Raw genomic sequence first — 18,775 nt, 5'->3', positions numbered from 1 at the left:
CATATTAACATTATTCATATTAAAAATTTAGCAAAAGTTTCGAGAGCAAAAGGAAAACGTATAAAATCGTCTCTTAAATGGTGTACGTATTCATCTTCCACATAAGAACTTAAGAATTAACACACACTAGCCGTGGTGGTGTTGAAAGATCAGGTGAAATGCTCCGGAGATGGCCAATTGTCTCTCCACTCTAATCTGAAAAATCCTATGAAAGATTTTAACAGGGGCCTTAAATCACAAAAATGTAGGGGGGCATGGATTTTTCTTCACTTCACTTTTCAGACTCTAGAAGAGAGGAGGGAAATTTAAGTAGTCTTTTACGAAAGTAAAACAGTTCAAAATAGGGATGAAACCTTTTTATTGACAGTAAATAGATATAAAATTATTTAACTGGATATTTCGAACACATATACAGTGTTCATTAAAAACACTATATACAGTGTTCGAACACATATCTATTCACTGTCAATAAAAAGGTTTCATCCCTATTTTGAACTGTTTTACTTTCGTCATGGAAAGGCAGTGTAGTCTTCGAAGTTATCTAAGTAGTCTTTTGATTTTTTTTATGAATTTGATTTTTTTTTCTATGAATTTGATTTTTTTTTTCTATGTATTACCGAAAAGTGTATTTTTCAAAATGTGGGAGAGTAAAATTTATACGATTTTATTGTCAAATTTTTTGGTTTTGGACAAGTTGAATAACACCTTCGAGAGAATAAGAACTTAACCCTGTGCATACATAGTTAACACTTCAGATATGTTTAATACAGACTGACATAATTTCACTTACGTATAAACGAGTGCCTAAGAATTAGAAATAACTAGAAACGCCATTCATTCTATACGAACTTTGTTTTGCGAAAACTTTTTTTGGGCATTTTGTACAAAATTGGATTAGCATTTCTTATTCCAATAACAAATGGATTCCGAGCTAAAATACTAAAATCAATATTAATCTAATTATTTTTGGGATCTAAACTACAGTAAAAAGAATTTTGCGCTTTGTACGTCAGAATTTTGCGCTTAAAAAGAATTTGCGCTATGTACATGTGAATGTCTCAACTATACCCAATAAGGTTTCAGTTTGACACAGCCATGCTCTAAAGTAGGAAAAGAAGTTTGTGCGACATAAGTAAGAGGTTGACCTTGAAACTAGAAAAATAATCGCAAATAGTTCAAGTTACTATTCAAGTCTAAGTAATGACTATCATCATAGTCATTATCATCATATTAATGACGATAGTATGATGATAGTAATGACTATCATCTTAAGCCATAAAACTGCCAAAAGAAGAAGAAAACGATGACAATAAACAGCCACTGGAAAAGTTCCTTCGCGATTTTATGTTTTATCATGATTAGCCAGTGTGGTCTTGGAAATTCTTTACGTCTAGCTTACTTGAAGCATTTGACCAAGTCTGTTCTTAATTTTTTTGATTTTTCTAAAACTTTTTAACTGGCTGTTTATTGTCCTCGTCTTTTTCTTTTCTTCATGATTTTATGATTTATCATGATAAGCCAGTGTGGTCTCAGAAATTATTTACGTCTAGCTTACGGGGAGCGTTTGACGAGTCTGCTCTTAATTATTTTAATTTTGTCTGAAACTTTTTCACCGGCTGTTTATTGTCCTCGTTTTCTTCATTTCTTCATGACTTTATGATTTATCATGAATAGCCAATGTGTTCTCAGAAATTATTTTGGCCGTCATCTTTTTATTGTTATTTTTTCAACTTAAATGTTAAAGTCACTTTTAACATTTTTAGCAAACCTTGAAACGTCACGTTTGAAAATTATGTTAGCATTATTAAATATACAAACAGGGGGAAGAAGATCGTCAAATTCTAAGTTTAAGTAATAATCAAGATCCTTTTTTACAAGCCTATGGAGAAAAACACCTTAAAACACATAAACGCCTCAAAGTTTGAGCCGAAAATAAAATTTTCCTAAAGTTTAAAGCCGTCACAAAATCTAATCTTTATTACAGTTATATGACCACCTATGCTGAGGGCCAACGCTTCAAAATTTAATTTGCGCTTTCAACTTTGCTCGTTATTACCTTACTGAATTCCGCTTTTTTTTCATCATTTTAATTTAGACGTTAAAATTTCACATTTTAAGATTCCTAAAAAGGTAAAACTACAGTAGATATTATCACATCCAAGAACAGGTGGTGGGGGACAGTAATTAAATTCTAGGCTTCAATAACAGCCACATCCTCTTTTTACAAAAAAAAAATCGAGAAAAACATGTTAACACACACAAAGATCTCAAATTTTGTGCCGAAAATAAAATTTTCGAAGCGTAAGGCCGGCACTAAATCTACTACACTTAAATGAAATTTTATTTGCGCTTACAGCTTTGCTTGCACGCAATCCTTCAAATAAAATTCTTTACTACTTTATCAAAATACCCCTTCCCCAAGAAAACCATAAGTACTGCCGTTCCAGAGTAATATACTTGACCGCAGGGCTGTACCCAGGATTTTTTTTCCGAGGGGGGGGGTACAAAAAAGCTTTGAAAAACGCGTCAAAAATTTGTTTATATTCATTTTTGTCATGATTTTACGAGTCGGACAAATATTTATGTGGGTGGTGGTGGTGTTCAAACTCCCTAACCCTCCCCCTGGATACGGCCTTACTTCACCAGCCTAAGTTGCGCGAAAATGGTCCCTAATAGCGACTAAACTAGCATACGTCCCAGTTAAAAAGCCAATAATACCAAAAATTAAAATGATAAAGTTTTTAAAAAATTTCCAATAAAATCGTCCGCCAGATGGCCAATTTGCAAGTGTCTCCACGATTGGCGGGAAAATGAGAGCCAGAAATGAGCTGCTGACAGCACCAACAAGCGAAATGAATAATCCAATATTTGGAATGGACATTGCAAAGACAACTGTAAAAGAGATAATAACTAATAAAGAAACATACATGATAAACGCAAGTTAAAATTTTTAAACTGACAGATTATGAAATTGTAAAGCCAAGGGAAAAATAACTTGGTAAAAACTTTATATTTTTGGAAAAACCGAATTAAAATTTTAGAAAATCGCTATTTTTAAATTAAATTTGCCTAAGCTGGGCCCAGGGGCGAAAATTTTATTTATTTTAGTATGTTTGATACTTTGAGCATTTCTAACTTACAATTTATAAAAGAAAAGCTTTTAAGGTTGCTGAAATAAAAAAACGGTAAAAGCTAGGGTATTTTTGGACAAAGTGCCGTTGAAAAAAAATGTTAGCTAAATTGATTTCTTAATTGTGATTAAACGATTAAAAAAGCATTAGTTTTAAAAACCACTGTGAGCAGTAAAGAGTAACCGGTACATTACACAGTCATCTGTACCTCATTCATGCATGGGGTAATTTATAGTAATTTTTAGTTGACTAGCGAAGTTTTCGGTAATTTATGACAAAATACTTACTCAAGTTTTAGTTAGTTTTTTTTAATTTTGATTAAAGATTTGATGAAAGCTACAGTTTAAAATTCCGCACAAAGAGTAACGGTATTGTTATTGCACATGGTCATGGAAAGTTTTCCTAAAGCCATTTGGCAAAGTGGTTGGCTCTTTGGATTGAGACTCCTTTGTCCGAGGGGCACGGGTTCAATCCTTTGGTTGCCACCTATTTCTTTTGGGAGGGGGTCAGTGGTGTGACTCAGTAAGCTCAGCAGAGTCAATCAAGCTCTAATTGGGTACCTGGAGAAATCGGGGGAAGGTAAGCAGGAAGAATTTGCGAAAGCAAATGATGGTTGGCCTCCAGTCCCTCATTGCACCTCATGGCTGAACAGCTACTCAACGGAGATCAGCACTACCGGATTGGACCTTGAGAGTCTAGTGCCGTCATACTTATTTATTTACAACTTACTTAGTTCTTGAGCAACGTCAAAGCTTTTCATAAAGTTCCCAATAGAAGACTGACCGAAAAGTTGCCTCAAAAGTCCCTTGTGTGACGAACCTCTCCCACTCCCCTTACGACAAGTTGAATAATTGTGGTCCAATTGTTATTCAACACAGGGGATAATTTGTAGTTGATTCTAGTAAGCTTCTCGGTAACTTACGATGAAAAATTTGCTATTGTTTGTGTTAATTTTTAATTTTTGTTAAAGATTTAAAAAAAAAACTAGACTTTTAAATACCCTTGTGAACAGTTAAGGTAAACCGCCACACCACACAAAGGATCATTCACATCCATCATCTGTGGCAATTGTATGTTAAACAAAACACATCCAATAAGTGAAGTTAGGTTAATCTTAATGAAATATACCAAAACATGATGATAATATAATTCTTTAGAAACAAAATTATGGTAACTACGACAAAGAATTGTGGAAAGCAGGCCGTCCAGACCGCATTATATTAAATGTCTAACCTTACCTAACCCATTGTAACCCACCCCTGACCACCTCTATATATTAAACATTTAATGAAAACATACATACATTGTAGTTTTCTCACCCAAAATGGGCGAAGTTCATGATGCATCATCCACACGCGGGGTATTTTATAAATGACTAGAAGGTTCCTGGTAATTTATGACAAGAAACTTTATCCAGTTCTGATTAATTTAAATATTGGTTAAAAGTTAAAAATAAACACAACTACAGTTTAAAATAAAAAAACACATTATAAACAGAAAAAAGTATCCGCTACACCAGGTAGTGCACTGTACATCTTTCGTATGTGGGCAATTTCCGGTAATCTGTTAATGGATAGCATGGTTTTGGTAATTTATGCAGAAAAATTAACCAATGTTTGACTTATTTCTATTTTGGTGAGATTTGAGGAAAAGCTAATTTAAAAATTTATTTTTTAACTAACTTAAAAAGCCAAACCTATAGTACAAAGTAAACAGTATTTGGTACACCACGCCGTGGATAGTTCATCGTTCTTATTCGTGAACCTATTCCAAAGCCTAATTAAATGCCAACTTGGGTCGACAGTAAGCCTTTGGGGAAAGGAATAGGTCATTTTTCGTCAGTGTTTCCTCGTTGAAAGATGAAGTCAAAAAAGCAAAACTAATTAGTTTGATTCAATAGCCCTTTCGTCCTTAAAAATTCGACATTAAAAATTTACTGATTCCCAAAGACAAATACATCTTTAAAGGATTGCTACACCTTCTTAAGTTGGTTGATGTCATATAGTTTTAGCTTACTTTTTGCCCATTTTCACCCACGTGTCTTTGTCTTAAATGCGTCGCCACTACTACCAAAAACTGCATACGGGGCTCATTTGTAACAGATGTTAAATGGATTGCAAAGTTTTGGTCATTTAGAGTGAAAAACCAACTAAAGTTTGGTTTTTATTTTTATTTTGGTGAGATTTAAGAAAAAGCTAATCTAAAAATTTAATTGTTAGCTAACTTAAAAAAGCTACACCTATAGTACAAAGTAAATCGTATGTGATACACCACGCCAAGGACAGTACATCATTCTTATTCGTGAACCTATTCCAAAGCCTAATTAAATGCCAACTATAGGTCATTTTTCGTCAGTGTTTCCACGTTGAATCGTGAAGCTAAATAACCAAAACTAATTAGCTTGATTCAATAGCCCTTTCGTCCTTAAAAATTCAACATTAAAAATTTTTTCATTCCCAAAGACAACTACATCTTCAAAGGAAATCTACACCTTCGTAAGTTGTTTGATGTCATATATTTTTAGCTCATTTTTTGCTCATTTTTCAGGCACGTGTCTTTGTTTTAAATGTGTCGTTGCTACTACCAAAAGCTGCATACGGGGCTCATTTTTATTAAAAATTGAATTCTCGATTTTTATTTTCTTAAGATATATGTTTGTGTGAATTTACATTTAACCAAATGACCACACTTTGTTGTCACTGTCCTTGGTACTTAAAGATTTACAACTTACAAGTAAGTATAACAAGGGATGTCCGGAGAGAAAGTTCCGCAAACTTTTCGGCAGATTCATCATCAAATCTTCGTTTAAATTGGGGCCATATCAAATCCACCGGAACATACAGTTGAAGTGGATAGCTAAGGAAAATTGCCGCAGCCATTATCAACTTCACAGATTCCGCTAGTCTGAAAAAATAAGAATAAAAAAAAACGAGACGTTTTGAGCATGCCACAACGAGAAAGAGACGTTTAGACTCTTCCCTCTGACTTTTAACACGCTAAAATGGTCATGAAAGGTTTTCTTGAAAGCCATCTTGGCTAAGTAATTGGCTCGTGTGGCTGGGAATCCTTTGTCCGAGGGGCACGGGTTCAATTCCTGGCGTGGGCGGCTATTTGTCTTGGGAGGGGGTCAGTGGCGTGACTCTATAAGCTAAGCAGAGTCAAACCCGGTCTAAATGGGTACCTGGAGAAATCTGAAGAAGGTAAGCAGGAAAGGTTTGCGAAAGCAAAGATGGCTGGCCTCCAGTCCCCCATTGCAGTTCCTGGCTGAAAAGCTACTAAACAGAGATCATCACCGTCGGTTCGGACCTTGAAGGTGTAGCGCCGTCATAATTTTTCACTTTCTACTTACTTACTTCTTAAACAACACCAAAGCTTTTCATAAAGTTCCCAATAGAAGACTGACCGAAAAATTGCCTCAAAAGTCCCTTGTGTAAAGAACCTCTCCCTCTCCCCTTTTGGCAAATTGAATAATTGTGGTCCAAAATAAACTTTTTCTTTTTTTAATTTTAAGTTGTATTCGATCTTAGATTGCATTAAATAAAAAATGTAGTTTTCTACAAACACGAATGAGTGATTAATTTTTGAACATCAAAAGGGGTCTATCACCATACTTGACCCTGAAAGGGGACTTGGTTGGCGAAAAATAGTCTCAAATGGGCATTATCCAAGATAAAATACAGGGATTCGTTCTATTTCTTTACCATATCAATGATATAAAAAAGGAAAATCAAAGATAACTTGCAAAGTCACTAAGTGGAGATACCACGGTCATGTGAGCCGTATGCCCGAAACTCGACTACAAAATGGCGTCCATTAGTAGCTGCAAAGTGGTACAAGAAGAAGAGGACACCCCAAAAGAATCCTACGGCAGAGCTACTTGGCTCACTTCTCAAACCTCAATGCATAATAAATCCAACCCGAATGGTCATGGTCACCCAAGACTAATGCCTCTAGTATACCCCTGGTCTGATAAACAGAATACACCTCGCAGAAGCTCGAAAGAGAGAGAGAGAGAGAGAGAGAGAGAGAGAGAGAGAGAGAGAGAGGGGGGGGGGGGGGGGGGAGAGAGAGAGAGAGAGAGATGATGATGATGATGATGATGATGACAAAATTAGCATAAAAGGTGAACTTACAGGTCTCCCGATGGCAGATTTAGAGTTATACTACCCATAACCTCATCTCCGTATCGAAGATAACCAAAAAATCCAACGGCAGTGTAGAGACATGTCACTATTACCATGCCCGTATTTAACACTCCACTACATCCTCCAAAGTCACTGGGGCTTTTCATATTGTTTTGAAGTGGCAAAACCTGAAAAAAACATAAAGCAATGAATTGTCTTAAAAATACATATTGCACTTACCTAAAAAAAAAATTGAATGTTATTCTTTATTGGTCAATGTCAGAATCGGTAATACATAATAGCGTATTAGTCAACGCTGTCCATTTTTCCCAAACTGTCGGTTCCTAGATACAGTGAACCGTACCAGTAAGTCTTGGTTTAACTTGATTAATCGATTCTTCGTCAGAAGCTGAAATACGCTGAAAGGACAAATCAAAAGATTTTACACAAAGGATCAGGGTGGATAGCTTCATAGGATAGTTGACAACAGAGAAGTAGCTGAACATTTTTGAAAGACACGTTTGCGACGCTAGAATTGAACCATGAGCTGGGGTTTCGGAATTAATTAATAATAATTAAATAAATTAATAATTATAGAAATAATTATATATTTACATATAATTATATAGTTGAATGTTATTCTTTATTGGTCAATGTCAGAATCGGTAATACATAATAGCGTATTAGTCAACGCTGTCCATTTTTCCCAAACTGTCGGTTCCTAGATACAGTGAACCGTACCAGTATATATATATATATATATATATATATATATATATATATATATATATATATATATATATATATATATATATGTATATATATATATATATATATGTATATATATATATATATATATATATATATATATATATATATATATATATATATATATATATATATATACATATATATATATATATATATATATATATATATATATATATATATATATATATATATATATATATATATATACACATATATATATATATATATATATATATATATATATATATATATATATATATATATATATATATATATATATATATATATATATATATATATATGTATAATAATATTTAATAATATATGTAAGTAATAAAAACTAATAATAATAAAATAAAGCTTATACAAAAATTATTAAAATTGAAAAAAACTATAAGACTGGGGAGGAAGGACTCTAAAGGTTATCGATTTGATAAGCGATCGTCCTCCCACCATCGCTTAATGAAAGTGTTCGGTCAATAAGGTCACTTTGATGGTTTTTCTTTCTTTATATTTCTTATAGTCTATTCTGGATCGTTTGGAGGGGTGCCAACAGAGTTTTTGGAATACCATCATACAGGGGGGATCCATACTTGGCGATGGGTCTGATGCAAAAGTGGGATGATCAAGCTGAGTGGTAAAAGGTTTTTCTCTCGGTTATTATTTCCCTACCACAACCATCCAGTTACCCAAGTATTTGAATTTTTCTAAATTCTTAATCTCGCAATGCAGAACAAGATGTGAAGTAGTGACAGAAATGCCTTTTGATTTAATTTGCTATTAATACCATTAAATGATCTTAAACAATAGATCTTAAATTAATGTATCTTAAAACACTAGTTAAGTAGCTTTCATACGTATTTTCTGTGCAGGCAGAATATGAACTAGTTTGCAAAAGTAGTTGAAGTTTGACTTAAAGGTCGAGAGAACACTCAACGATTCGCCACAAAGGGGATCTAAGTCGTCTCAATGTAATGTTACCAATGTTTAGTATCTGGTAGGAGCTTCATTTGGGGGTAGGAGCAAGGAGAGCAGTTGGCACTCCAAAAATGTGGAGAAAGACAAAAAAAAATGCAAAAAAAGCTCACTCACCATGCCAATACCTTCGAAAGCATAAATAGCTGTACCAAAATACAGTGGAAGTGTTGACCAAGAAGCAAACGATTTACGTTCCGAAACGTCTGGTAGATCTTTGACCAAATATACAAATATAACAGCCAATGCACCAAATTGCAGAAAATTTGCAAACAGAGATATTGGGGCCAAATATTTCAATTTCCTGACTAGATTCAGAAAGATCATTGGAAGAAGTAAAATTGCCATGTGCCAATGCAAATCTATGTCAATTAAGTAACGATCGCACACCTGGAAAATGGAGGTTTAATAAGGACTATTAATGAACTAATTTAATTTAATTCCTTGATGTAAAATAAACGAATCAAATACAATCAATTAGATAAGATTGCTAGATTTAATTGGTTGATCTAGTTAACTAAACTACAAAAAATTGTTAAAACTAATTTGCAAAAACGAGCATTAATGAACACCACCTAGATTTTTATTTTCATTAGTTAAATTAAATTAAACTAATTAAATGAATAGTTGAATATAAGTATTGATTTTAATTAATTAATTAAACAAAAATATAAATTTAATTAATTAGTCAAAATTAATGTGTCTATTAATTAAGACTGTTAATTAATTAAGATGTTAACACATTAACAGTTGATATGTTAAGTCATGTTTTAATGAACACTGCCCAGATTTTAGAAGAAATATCTTTCAATTTCCCCTAAAACATTACCTAGCCCAGCAGCGCATAATTTCACCTTTTTCCCTTTCTACTTTGCGTCAAAACAGTTGCATTAAAAGTTTTCAATTTGGCTCATATATTTCATTTTTTTTAGCAAAGGACATTGAAAAGAGAATAATAATAATAATAATAAAAGCCTACCAATGAAGAAGAACTATTCAAAAGTCTTCAGAGTATGACAAAGATTTTCTCATTGAAACTAAAATATCTCAAAAACGAGTAAAAGTTCTTTAAGACAGTGAAACATAAAAAACATTAAATACAAGAATAAGAATAAAATTCCAAACCTTTCGGCCACATATTCGGAAGCCTTTATCCACGAAAAAAAAAACAGCCTAAATAAAACATATTAAGAAAGAACACTAATAAAAACACACGAACACTATACAAAAAACTCTAAAAAAAATTAAGGTTTACAGTTTTTTTTGTAATTTTGTTAATATCGACAATTTAAAATTATACTTTTCTAGGGTGAAACATCTCGTCACGTTTATATCCCATTTGCTTTCAAAACATATACGTTTAAACATGTATATAAATCTACATTTCATAAACATAGGAGCATGATTTAGCTCTTACTTATAAACACAAACTATGCTAATCATTTTAATGACCATTATCCTCATAGAAGAAACATCCATTTCTAATTCCTATATAAAGTTATATATCCCAGCATTTTGCGGATGAAGCATGACAGATCGCCAAACATCGTCCTTATCACCATCTATCTAGCTAGAGCCAAACGAAAAGTAGGTAATCCCCAAATGCGGTGGGAAGATGTCGTAATAAATGATCTTAAGGAAATAGGAACTTCTTGGGAGGGTTTAAAGAGGGAAGCTTCAAATCGATTGGATCGGAGGAGGAGCGTGCATAGCTGTGTTGACCTCGGGCGGCTTGGTGCTGCAGTGAATTGTTAGTAGTATTCCGTACTGCATAAGGCATGATCATATCATTTAAACTTATATAATATCTTGATTTCTATATATTTTTAGCATTCATGGGAGAAGGGGCACCCAGGAGTCTAAATTTATTTATAAGGATTATACTGTGCGCATTTCACAACTTTTAACGATAGCCTTTCAGCTAACTTTCCTAATAATACCAAAACGAGAAGAAGCGATTCATGTAATAGCCCCTAAACATACGATTTACGAAATGTAGAAGCCTGATTTTCAAGATTTGAACGTAAATACTAGCAAGTGATATTCCCTAGAGAGTAAAATAGCCTAAAAATGGTGGTCGGGCAGTTATTTTTAAGGTTTCCCTTAGGAAAATTTTTAGGGAATTTTAGGGAATCTTTAGGGAATTTTTCTGACAAAAATATTGCTTCCTTTAAACAGCGTTTCTCTGATACACTTAGGATAATGTGGTAAAACAAACAAAACCTCTCTTTATATGGTTAACATTAAAACTCAGAACATCAATTATTTGGTATATAAGGGGGCTGTCCCTACCTCAACCTTCGCTCTTTACACTAAAGTTTGATTTTTCTCAAGATTCCTTAAGAAAGAATGTTTAAACACAAGAACCTTTGAATTTGAATGACAAGTATATTTTAAGAACTTTGAAACTTCAGAGTAAAGAGCTAGGGTTGAGGAAGGGGCAGCCCACCTCACATACGGAATAATTTCTGTTCGTTTAAGATTTAGTATTCTTACTTTCTTTCTTATTCTTACTTTCTTACGGTCTTCGTATGTATAAGAGCTGATTTTTTTTTTTTTTTTTTTTTTTTCCTGCAAAGACTGATAACATATGACAAATCTTGGTTTTTCACTTATGATCCTGAAACTAAACATTAATTCATGCAATAGAAGGGCCCTACTCCACCGAGAGGAAAAAAGCTCGAATGAGCAAATCAAGATTCAAAGCGATCACATCTTTGGTACAATTTTCTTTTTATGAGACTGTGTACCTTTACTGGGTCAAACAAAGTAAAGTAATTAATACGGCACTAGACCATTAGGGTCCAAACTGGCGGTGCTGATCTCCGTTTCCTGACCCTTCAGCGAGGATGTGCATTGGGGGGCTAGGGGCCGATGATCCTGTGCTTTCACACACCCTTAATGCTTACCCTTCCCAGATTTCTCCATGTAACCATTTAGAGCTGGGACGACTCTGGCTAAGCTTACAGAGCCACGCCACTGGCCCCCATCCCAAACCAAATAACTGGTCACAATTGGAACTGAACCCGTGTCCCTTGGACAAATTATTCTCACACCAGCGCGCCAACCACTTAGCCAAACCTTTACTGGGTTCCAGAAGGTCAAACTATTAATCAGCATTACTATCTTGAGATTAAAGTAAAACAGTTCAAAATAGGGATGATACCTTTTTATTGACAGTGAATAGATATAAAATTATTTAACTGGATATTTCGAACACATATACAGTGTTCATCATCAGCAGTAAAACTAAACGACATGAATAAAAATAAACAAAATTTATACCTAATAAACTAATTACATATAGTTTATTGCTCTTATTTTTTTCAATGCAACAGCCGAGGCAAATCTCTTTGACCTTTTTGGTTCCGGTTCATTAGAATTATCTGACATATTACGTGGACAGAGGTCATAGCTCTTAGGTGAGGTGATATTTCCTTTATTTGACCTCAGGAAATTATCATAAATTGAGTTCAATCCAAATTCACCTGTATCTCTGTTTATGGAAATATTCTTGAATAGAATTTTTTTTAATTTCGATTGTTTCCCTGAAAGTTTGCTTTAAACCTTGGTCCCTAGAAATCAAAGAAACATTTTCAAACAAAATAGAATGATTTGGAAAATTAAAGATATGCTCCGAGAGGGCCGACGTGAAATTTTCAGGTTTGGTATTTTGCTTTAAAGACGATGAAATAGAATTATGATGTTGTAGCAATCTCGTTTTTAAATTCTGGTCAATACTTTGGCTAGTTTTTTAAATTCTGGAAAGGATCGGACTTCAGTAGAGCAACAAAGTGGGGTTTATAAAATCCCATGTACTTGTGGAAGTTCTTATGTGGGACGTACTAACCAGAGTTGTTAGCAATCGTATCATTTTAGAGATAATTCTAATGAACCGGAACCAAAAAGGTCAAAGAGATTTGCCTCGGCTGTTGCATTGAAAAAAATAAGAGCAATAAACTATATGTAATTAGTTTATTAGGTATAAATTTTGTTTATTTTTATTCATGTCGTTTAGTTTTACTGCTGATGATGAACACAGTATATGTGTTCGAAATATCCAGTTAAATAATTTTATATCTATTTTTAGATATTTTTAGAATTTTATATACCTTGTCATAGCGTGGTGGATAAACGCTGATCTTATGATCGACGGGTCAGCGGTTCAATCCCTCGCGTCGCAAGGAAGTGCATTCTTATTTCATAATCGTAATTTTTTTAGAGCCGTCCTGGCCGAGTGGGTTGGTGCGCTGGATTCGGGATCCCTTGTCTGAGAGGACGCGGGTTCGAATTCCAGTGTACTCAATTCTTCAGTTTGAGACGGGGGTCAGTGGCGTGACTCTGTAAGCTTAGCCAGAGTCGACCCAGCTCTAAATGGGTACCTGGAGAAATCTGGGGAAGGTAAACAGGAAGGGTGTGCGAAAGCACAGGATGGCTGGCCCCCAACCCCCCATTGCACTTCCTGGCTGAAGGGCCAAGAAACGGAGATCAGCACCGCCGGTACGGACTGTAAAGTCCAATGCCGTATCCTTTACCTTATATCTATTCACTGTCAATAAAAAGGTATCATCCCTATTTTGAACTGTTTTACTTTAGTCATGGAAAGGCAGTGTGGTCTTCGAATTTATCTATATCTTGAGATTCTTGCACAACTCCGTGAAGGAATAAGAAAACAAACAACCAAAGTTGTGCAAGAACAAGTCACTTGTTCTTCGTCAAAACCATGTACTGACTCATTCTGCATTATCTATCAAGACAGTTTCCAGCCAGGTAGAGCATCCCAGTGTGAGACCATCCGCCTTTTTCGCCAGACCTTGCACCATGCGATTTTTACCTGTTTTCCAAGGTCAAATTTGCATTAAAAGGAACAGGATTTCAGTCCTTTGAAGCTATGAAAGAAAAAAGCGACACGTTTTATGAGAAGCTATCAGAAATTACTTCTAGTACTGTTTCTAACAATGGGAAATTTGCATGGAGGTGTTGTAGGAATAGAGGAGGGATGTATATTGAAGGTGTTAATAACTAAACATGTATCAATTCAAAATAAAAGTTTTGCAGCAATAGTTTCGTTATTTTATAGCCGCACCTCGTATATAAGAAAAATAGTGATAACATAATTCATTATTTAAAATAAGACAATAATAATAAAAAAAATAATATAATAAAAAAATTATTATAAAAATGATTTTTTTTAATAAGAAAAAATAAATTTAATAAATAATAAAATGAAATAATAGAAATTTGACTGAAAAAATCAATCTCGAGATTTCGGTGCTTTGACCTCTCTTAATCTGGAGTAAAATATTTTTTTTTCTTAACCAATATATTCTAATCTAACTTAACTCCTCTGTACTACGATACTCCTCTCTACTCTTTACTCCTCAGTTCACACTGAATGCACTTTAAGTAGGCTATCATTTCACCTATAACCGCTAGGCTGTTGTTCCACGAGCATTATCTTATCGACGCTATCCACCAACCAGTATTGCCAGCGCTTCGAGATAAATTGTACTACTTTTCTGATCGAATTGTACCCTCCCTGAGACACCAATTATGAGTACTATTTCTCATGCGATGATTGGTTTGAAATTCATAGGTTTCTTTTTGTGTCACGTCCAAGAAAATGTTTTCTTTTTCTTAAATCCCTAATAGGCGTCTTGAAGATGTTAATTTTCTTAAATGTACCAAAAATTTTGGACTGTACCATGAAACGTCCAAGTGTACCGCACTATACCTGGACCTTCAACGGTACAACTGTACAGCGGTACCAACACTGCCACCAGCTAGAGCTGCAAGCATTATTTCAGCAGTTATATGGCTGTTACCAGGAAAGGCTCAGTAGTGGCATCTATTTCCTAGTGATTAAAGGTTAGGTGGTTATACTGAGAAGTTGTCAATTTTCAAAATCCTTAGTGCGTGCCCTTAATTGAATACTTCTAATCATAGATAAATTTATGCTCGTTGGAGGGAACTAGGTTTGTATTCTAAACATAAGCTCTTGAGAGTGCTTGGCTACTAATACCTAGGACAACTAATGTTTAGTGCTACGAAGATATTTTTTTAGACGTAGTTACAAAACATTTATGCCTAGTGCCCTGTTATTTTTTTTACCCAGAGTCCAGTTTTGGTTAGTAAAGGCCATCATCCCAGAAATGCTAATATGATAACATACCAAAACTAACAATAAATCAAGTAAAAGTATACATGCATACAATAAAGTAAATATATATATATATATATATATATATATATATATATATATATATATATATATATATATATATATATATATATATATATATATATATATATATATATATATATATATATATATATATATATATATATGTGTGTGTGTGTGTGTGTGTGTGCATGTATATATATACAATAATATATAAATGAAATAAATACTACGTAAGTAATAATGGATTAATAAAGTAATTATTACCTGTTTATTACTTGTTCCGACGAACACAAAATACACACAACAGAATCCTAATTGAGTTATGCAAAGGAATATGTTCAATATTCTCCTAAAAGAGAAAGTACATATGAAGGCGAAGAATTTAAAATTCTTGAAGTGCCGAAGAGACAAACATAAAAATACTTTTTACTCCTTGACTGATTTTAGGTCTAGACATACCTGAAAATTGTGATTTTCTACATTTAGTTACTAAAATTATGGTTTTTTGAGCAGTATCGTATTTTCATCAGTGTTGCCAAGTTCAAGCGTGAAAACAAATGAAGCAAAACCATTTAGCTAAATTTGTATTAATTTTACTTGTAAGCAGATTGAAGATATTAATTTACCGGAAATTTTAAATCAGCGGGATGTAAAACAGGCCCTTCCTAGTAATTTGAATTATAATGAAAGTCCAGTTTTAACTTATAAATTTTCAAAAACTATTGGGCAAATGATTTATAATTATAATTTAATACTTAAAAGACTAGATAGTGATATAAATTGGAAACCGGTTTGTAACTGTAAGCAAGTTGGCCCATTTGTAAATCTCACTTACAAACGTGTTATAACAGGGGACTTGTCAATAATAAAACAAGATGATCTTCAAATTATAATGAATAAAGGGGCTAATTTCCGTCTTTCTCATCATCTGAAACCATCGAGTGTTCTTGATAGCTTGGAAAATGATTTTGATTTATTTATTGATAAGTGGTGTAAGAAAGAGAATAAAAATAAAGAGTTTTCGAAGTTGGAAGAATTTAATTATTAGTAGAATACGAAATAAAATATATTCTAACTTAAAAAATAGTAACACTAAATCATTATTTTATAATGCAAAGATAAAACAAGCAATTGCTAATCTACAGAATGAATTTGTAATTGTGCCGGTGGATAAAGCTAATAATAATTTTGCCATAATTTGTCAGAAGCTGTATTGTAATATCTTGAAAAGGGAGTTATGCACAACTAATGTTTACGAAAAGGTAAATTTAGAGGATGAGAATTTAATTGAAAAGACTATTTTAATATTAAAATAAATGACAATGATAAAAAGTTCCCTTTCCTATATTGGACTGTAAAATTTCATAAGAATCCCCTAAACTACGGTTTTTTGCTGGAGCAGCTAAATGTCCAACCCGCATTGCTGCTACTGACCTCTCTTTAATTTTAAAGGAAATTATAAATAAACTTAAAACCTATTTTTCTGGTATAAAAAAGTTTTTGAATTTTAATCCATATTGGAGTGTTAATAATTCACTGCAGGTGATAGATTCTTTAACAATGGTTTAAGCCAAAAGAATTGAGTCTTTCGATTTTGCGACAATGTATACTAATTTATCACTCAATGTAGTGTTAGATAATTTAAAAACGGTTATCAAGAAATCTTTCCTCTTATCTAGTAAGAGGTTCTTAAAATAGACACTTATAATAAAAAAGCTATATGGACAAATTGCTTTAAGACTACAGTTGACTTGAGATGTTACAGCTTGGATATGATTTTTGAGTTATTGGAATTTGTTTTATATAATACTTATATAAGATTTAAAGGTAATTTATACAAGCAAATCGTGGGAATTCCCATGGGGGGAATGCCAGCCCATTTATAGCTGACTTGTTTTTAAGTCAGCTAGAATATAATTATATGATGGATAAGAATAATCCCAATAATTTAAAACATGTTTTGTCAAATAATAAAAGATATTTAGATAATATTTTGGTCTTAAATTGTAAGGATTTCATTGATATTTCTAAAAATATATATCCATCAGAGCTTACTCTTGAACCTAGTCATGGCGCTGGTCTTGAAGATCATTTCTTACATTTAAATATTAATATTTCTGGTAATACTAAATTAAGTTTTAAAATGTATAATAAAACGGATGATTTCGATGAAGTGATTAATTTCCCATTCCATGAAAGTAATATACACTCAAATATCACATATTCGGCGTTTTTCTCACAGTTACTTCGATATGCAAGCATTTGTAGTAATTATATTGATTTTCAAAATAGATGTAAAATCTTAAGCCAAAAATTGATATTAAGATGTTTGTTTTTTTTATATTGATATTTGTTTTTCTGCAAATAAATTAGCTTGACAATTTAAAAAATTTAGTTTTCATTATAACGAACTTTTAAATAACTACCAAAAGAATTATCTGGAAATACTTAGGGAAATTTTTGGCTAATTTTGTAGGTTCGCGAAAAGTTGATGCACCGCCATCTATTTTGTGAATTTTATATCTAAATGAGTGGATTTTTCAAAAATAGCCACATGGTATTGATGAAATCTTTAATTGTTTTAGTTCATTCAGGTTTTTCGCAAAGAGTTAATTTTGTGATTTGGTAAAATTTATCACATTAGTTCACCTACTGCTGCTAAACAGAGGAATATATTAACAGGGTAAGCTTGTTTTGGTGGTATATGGTTGTTCTACATTTGTTAGTTTTTTTTTCATAGGCATATATTTTGGGGTGATACCTGACACGGGGATACCATGGGTATTCTATGGTAGGCACAACACTTGACTGGGTAGAGAATTTAAAGTGCCAAAACCCTATAGGCAAGTGTATTCTCCTGATGAGCCCTTGTGTTGGGTTGTTGCCTCTGAATTATTTGTCTTTATTGTTTTTATTGTTTGGTAAATGACGACTTATATTTATTGACGACATGACTGCCTGTCCATGGATTATTCTTTATGGTTGATTGTGTATGGCTAAGCTGTTTGACCTATGTGATTGTATGGATGAGTAGGGTTAAGGCCTCATTCAAGTGCTGGTCTGTATTAGTCATTAATTTAGGAAGACAGTCTTCCTTTTCTCCTTCTGTCTCTTTTTATATATATATATATATCCTTCAAGGAAGTTCCTTCAAGGAACCTCTAACGCGCTATATATTACGATTAAGATATACGTATATACTACGGTCGGAGACAAGAATTTTAACTGAAGCCACAGTAGGAATAATAAATTTTAGCAAGCACCATGCGTGAACCGAGAGGGTTGATTCTCCTTTATGTCAAAAGAGTAATGTGAGCCATAAGACGAGGAGACATTGGATAGAAGATTATCCAGATAGGAGTAGACACCAGCTGAAGCTTTTCCATTTTCCAAATGTCAAGTGTTTAGGGTATTGTGGGGGGAAGAAGGGTCCAACAGCTGGCAAAGTATATAGCAAGAGTGGGGAATCAAATTCATTTTGGGTTCCCCAGCAAATAGTTATTTTTTTGGGAGGGGGCGTGCATGTAATGGGCCTCTAAGCCCTGATCCTCAACCTGCAACCAACTACAGTTACCTGAAAAAATTATTAT

At 33.3% G+C, this 18,775-nt stretch overlaps 1 protein-coding gene across 2 annotated transcripts in view; it reads right to left on the bottom strand.

Moving 5' to 3' along the window:
• Positions 1-535: 535 nt before the first annotated feature.
• LOC136038873 (neutral amino acid uniporter 4-like) overlaps positions 536-18,775 on the bottom strand; it is a 50,303-nt gene continuing 32,063 nt past the window's right edge. For both annotated transcript variants that reach the window (XM_065722336.1, XM_065722335.1), the window contains 5 exons: positions 15,450-15,534; positions 9,119-9,391; positions 7,265-7,443; positions 5,863-6,035; positions 536-2,892 (listed from right to left, as the gene is read on the bottom strand). In XM_065722336.1, coding sequence (XP_065578408.1) covers positions 2,648-2,892; positions 5,863-6,035; positions 7,265-7,443; positions 9,119-9,391; positions 15,450-15,534 — 955 coding nt within the window. In that variant the 3' untranslated portion in view covers positions 536-2,647. The remainder of the gene's footprint in view (positions 2,893-5,862; positions 6,036-7,264; positions 7,444-9,118; positions 9,392-15,449; positions 15,535-18,775) is intronic.

Source organism: Artemia franciscana, chromosome 18 (assembly GCF_032884065.1).
Source record: "Artemia franciscana chromosome 18, ASM3288406v1, whole genome shotgun sequence".
In the NCBI taxonomy this organism is placed as follows: Eukaryota; Metazoa; Arthropoda; class Branchiopoda; order Anostraca; family Artemiidae; genus Artemia; species Artemia franciscana.
This window is presented reverse-complemented; position numbering and strand designations above follow the sequence as displayed.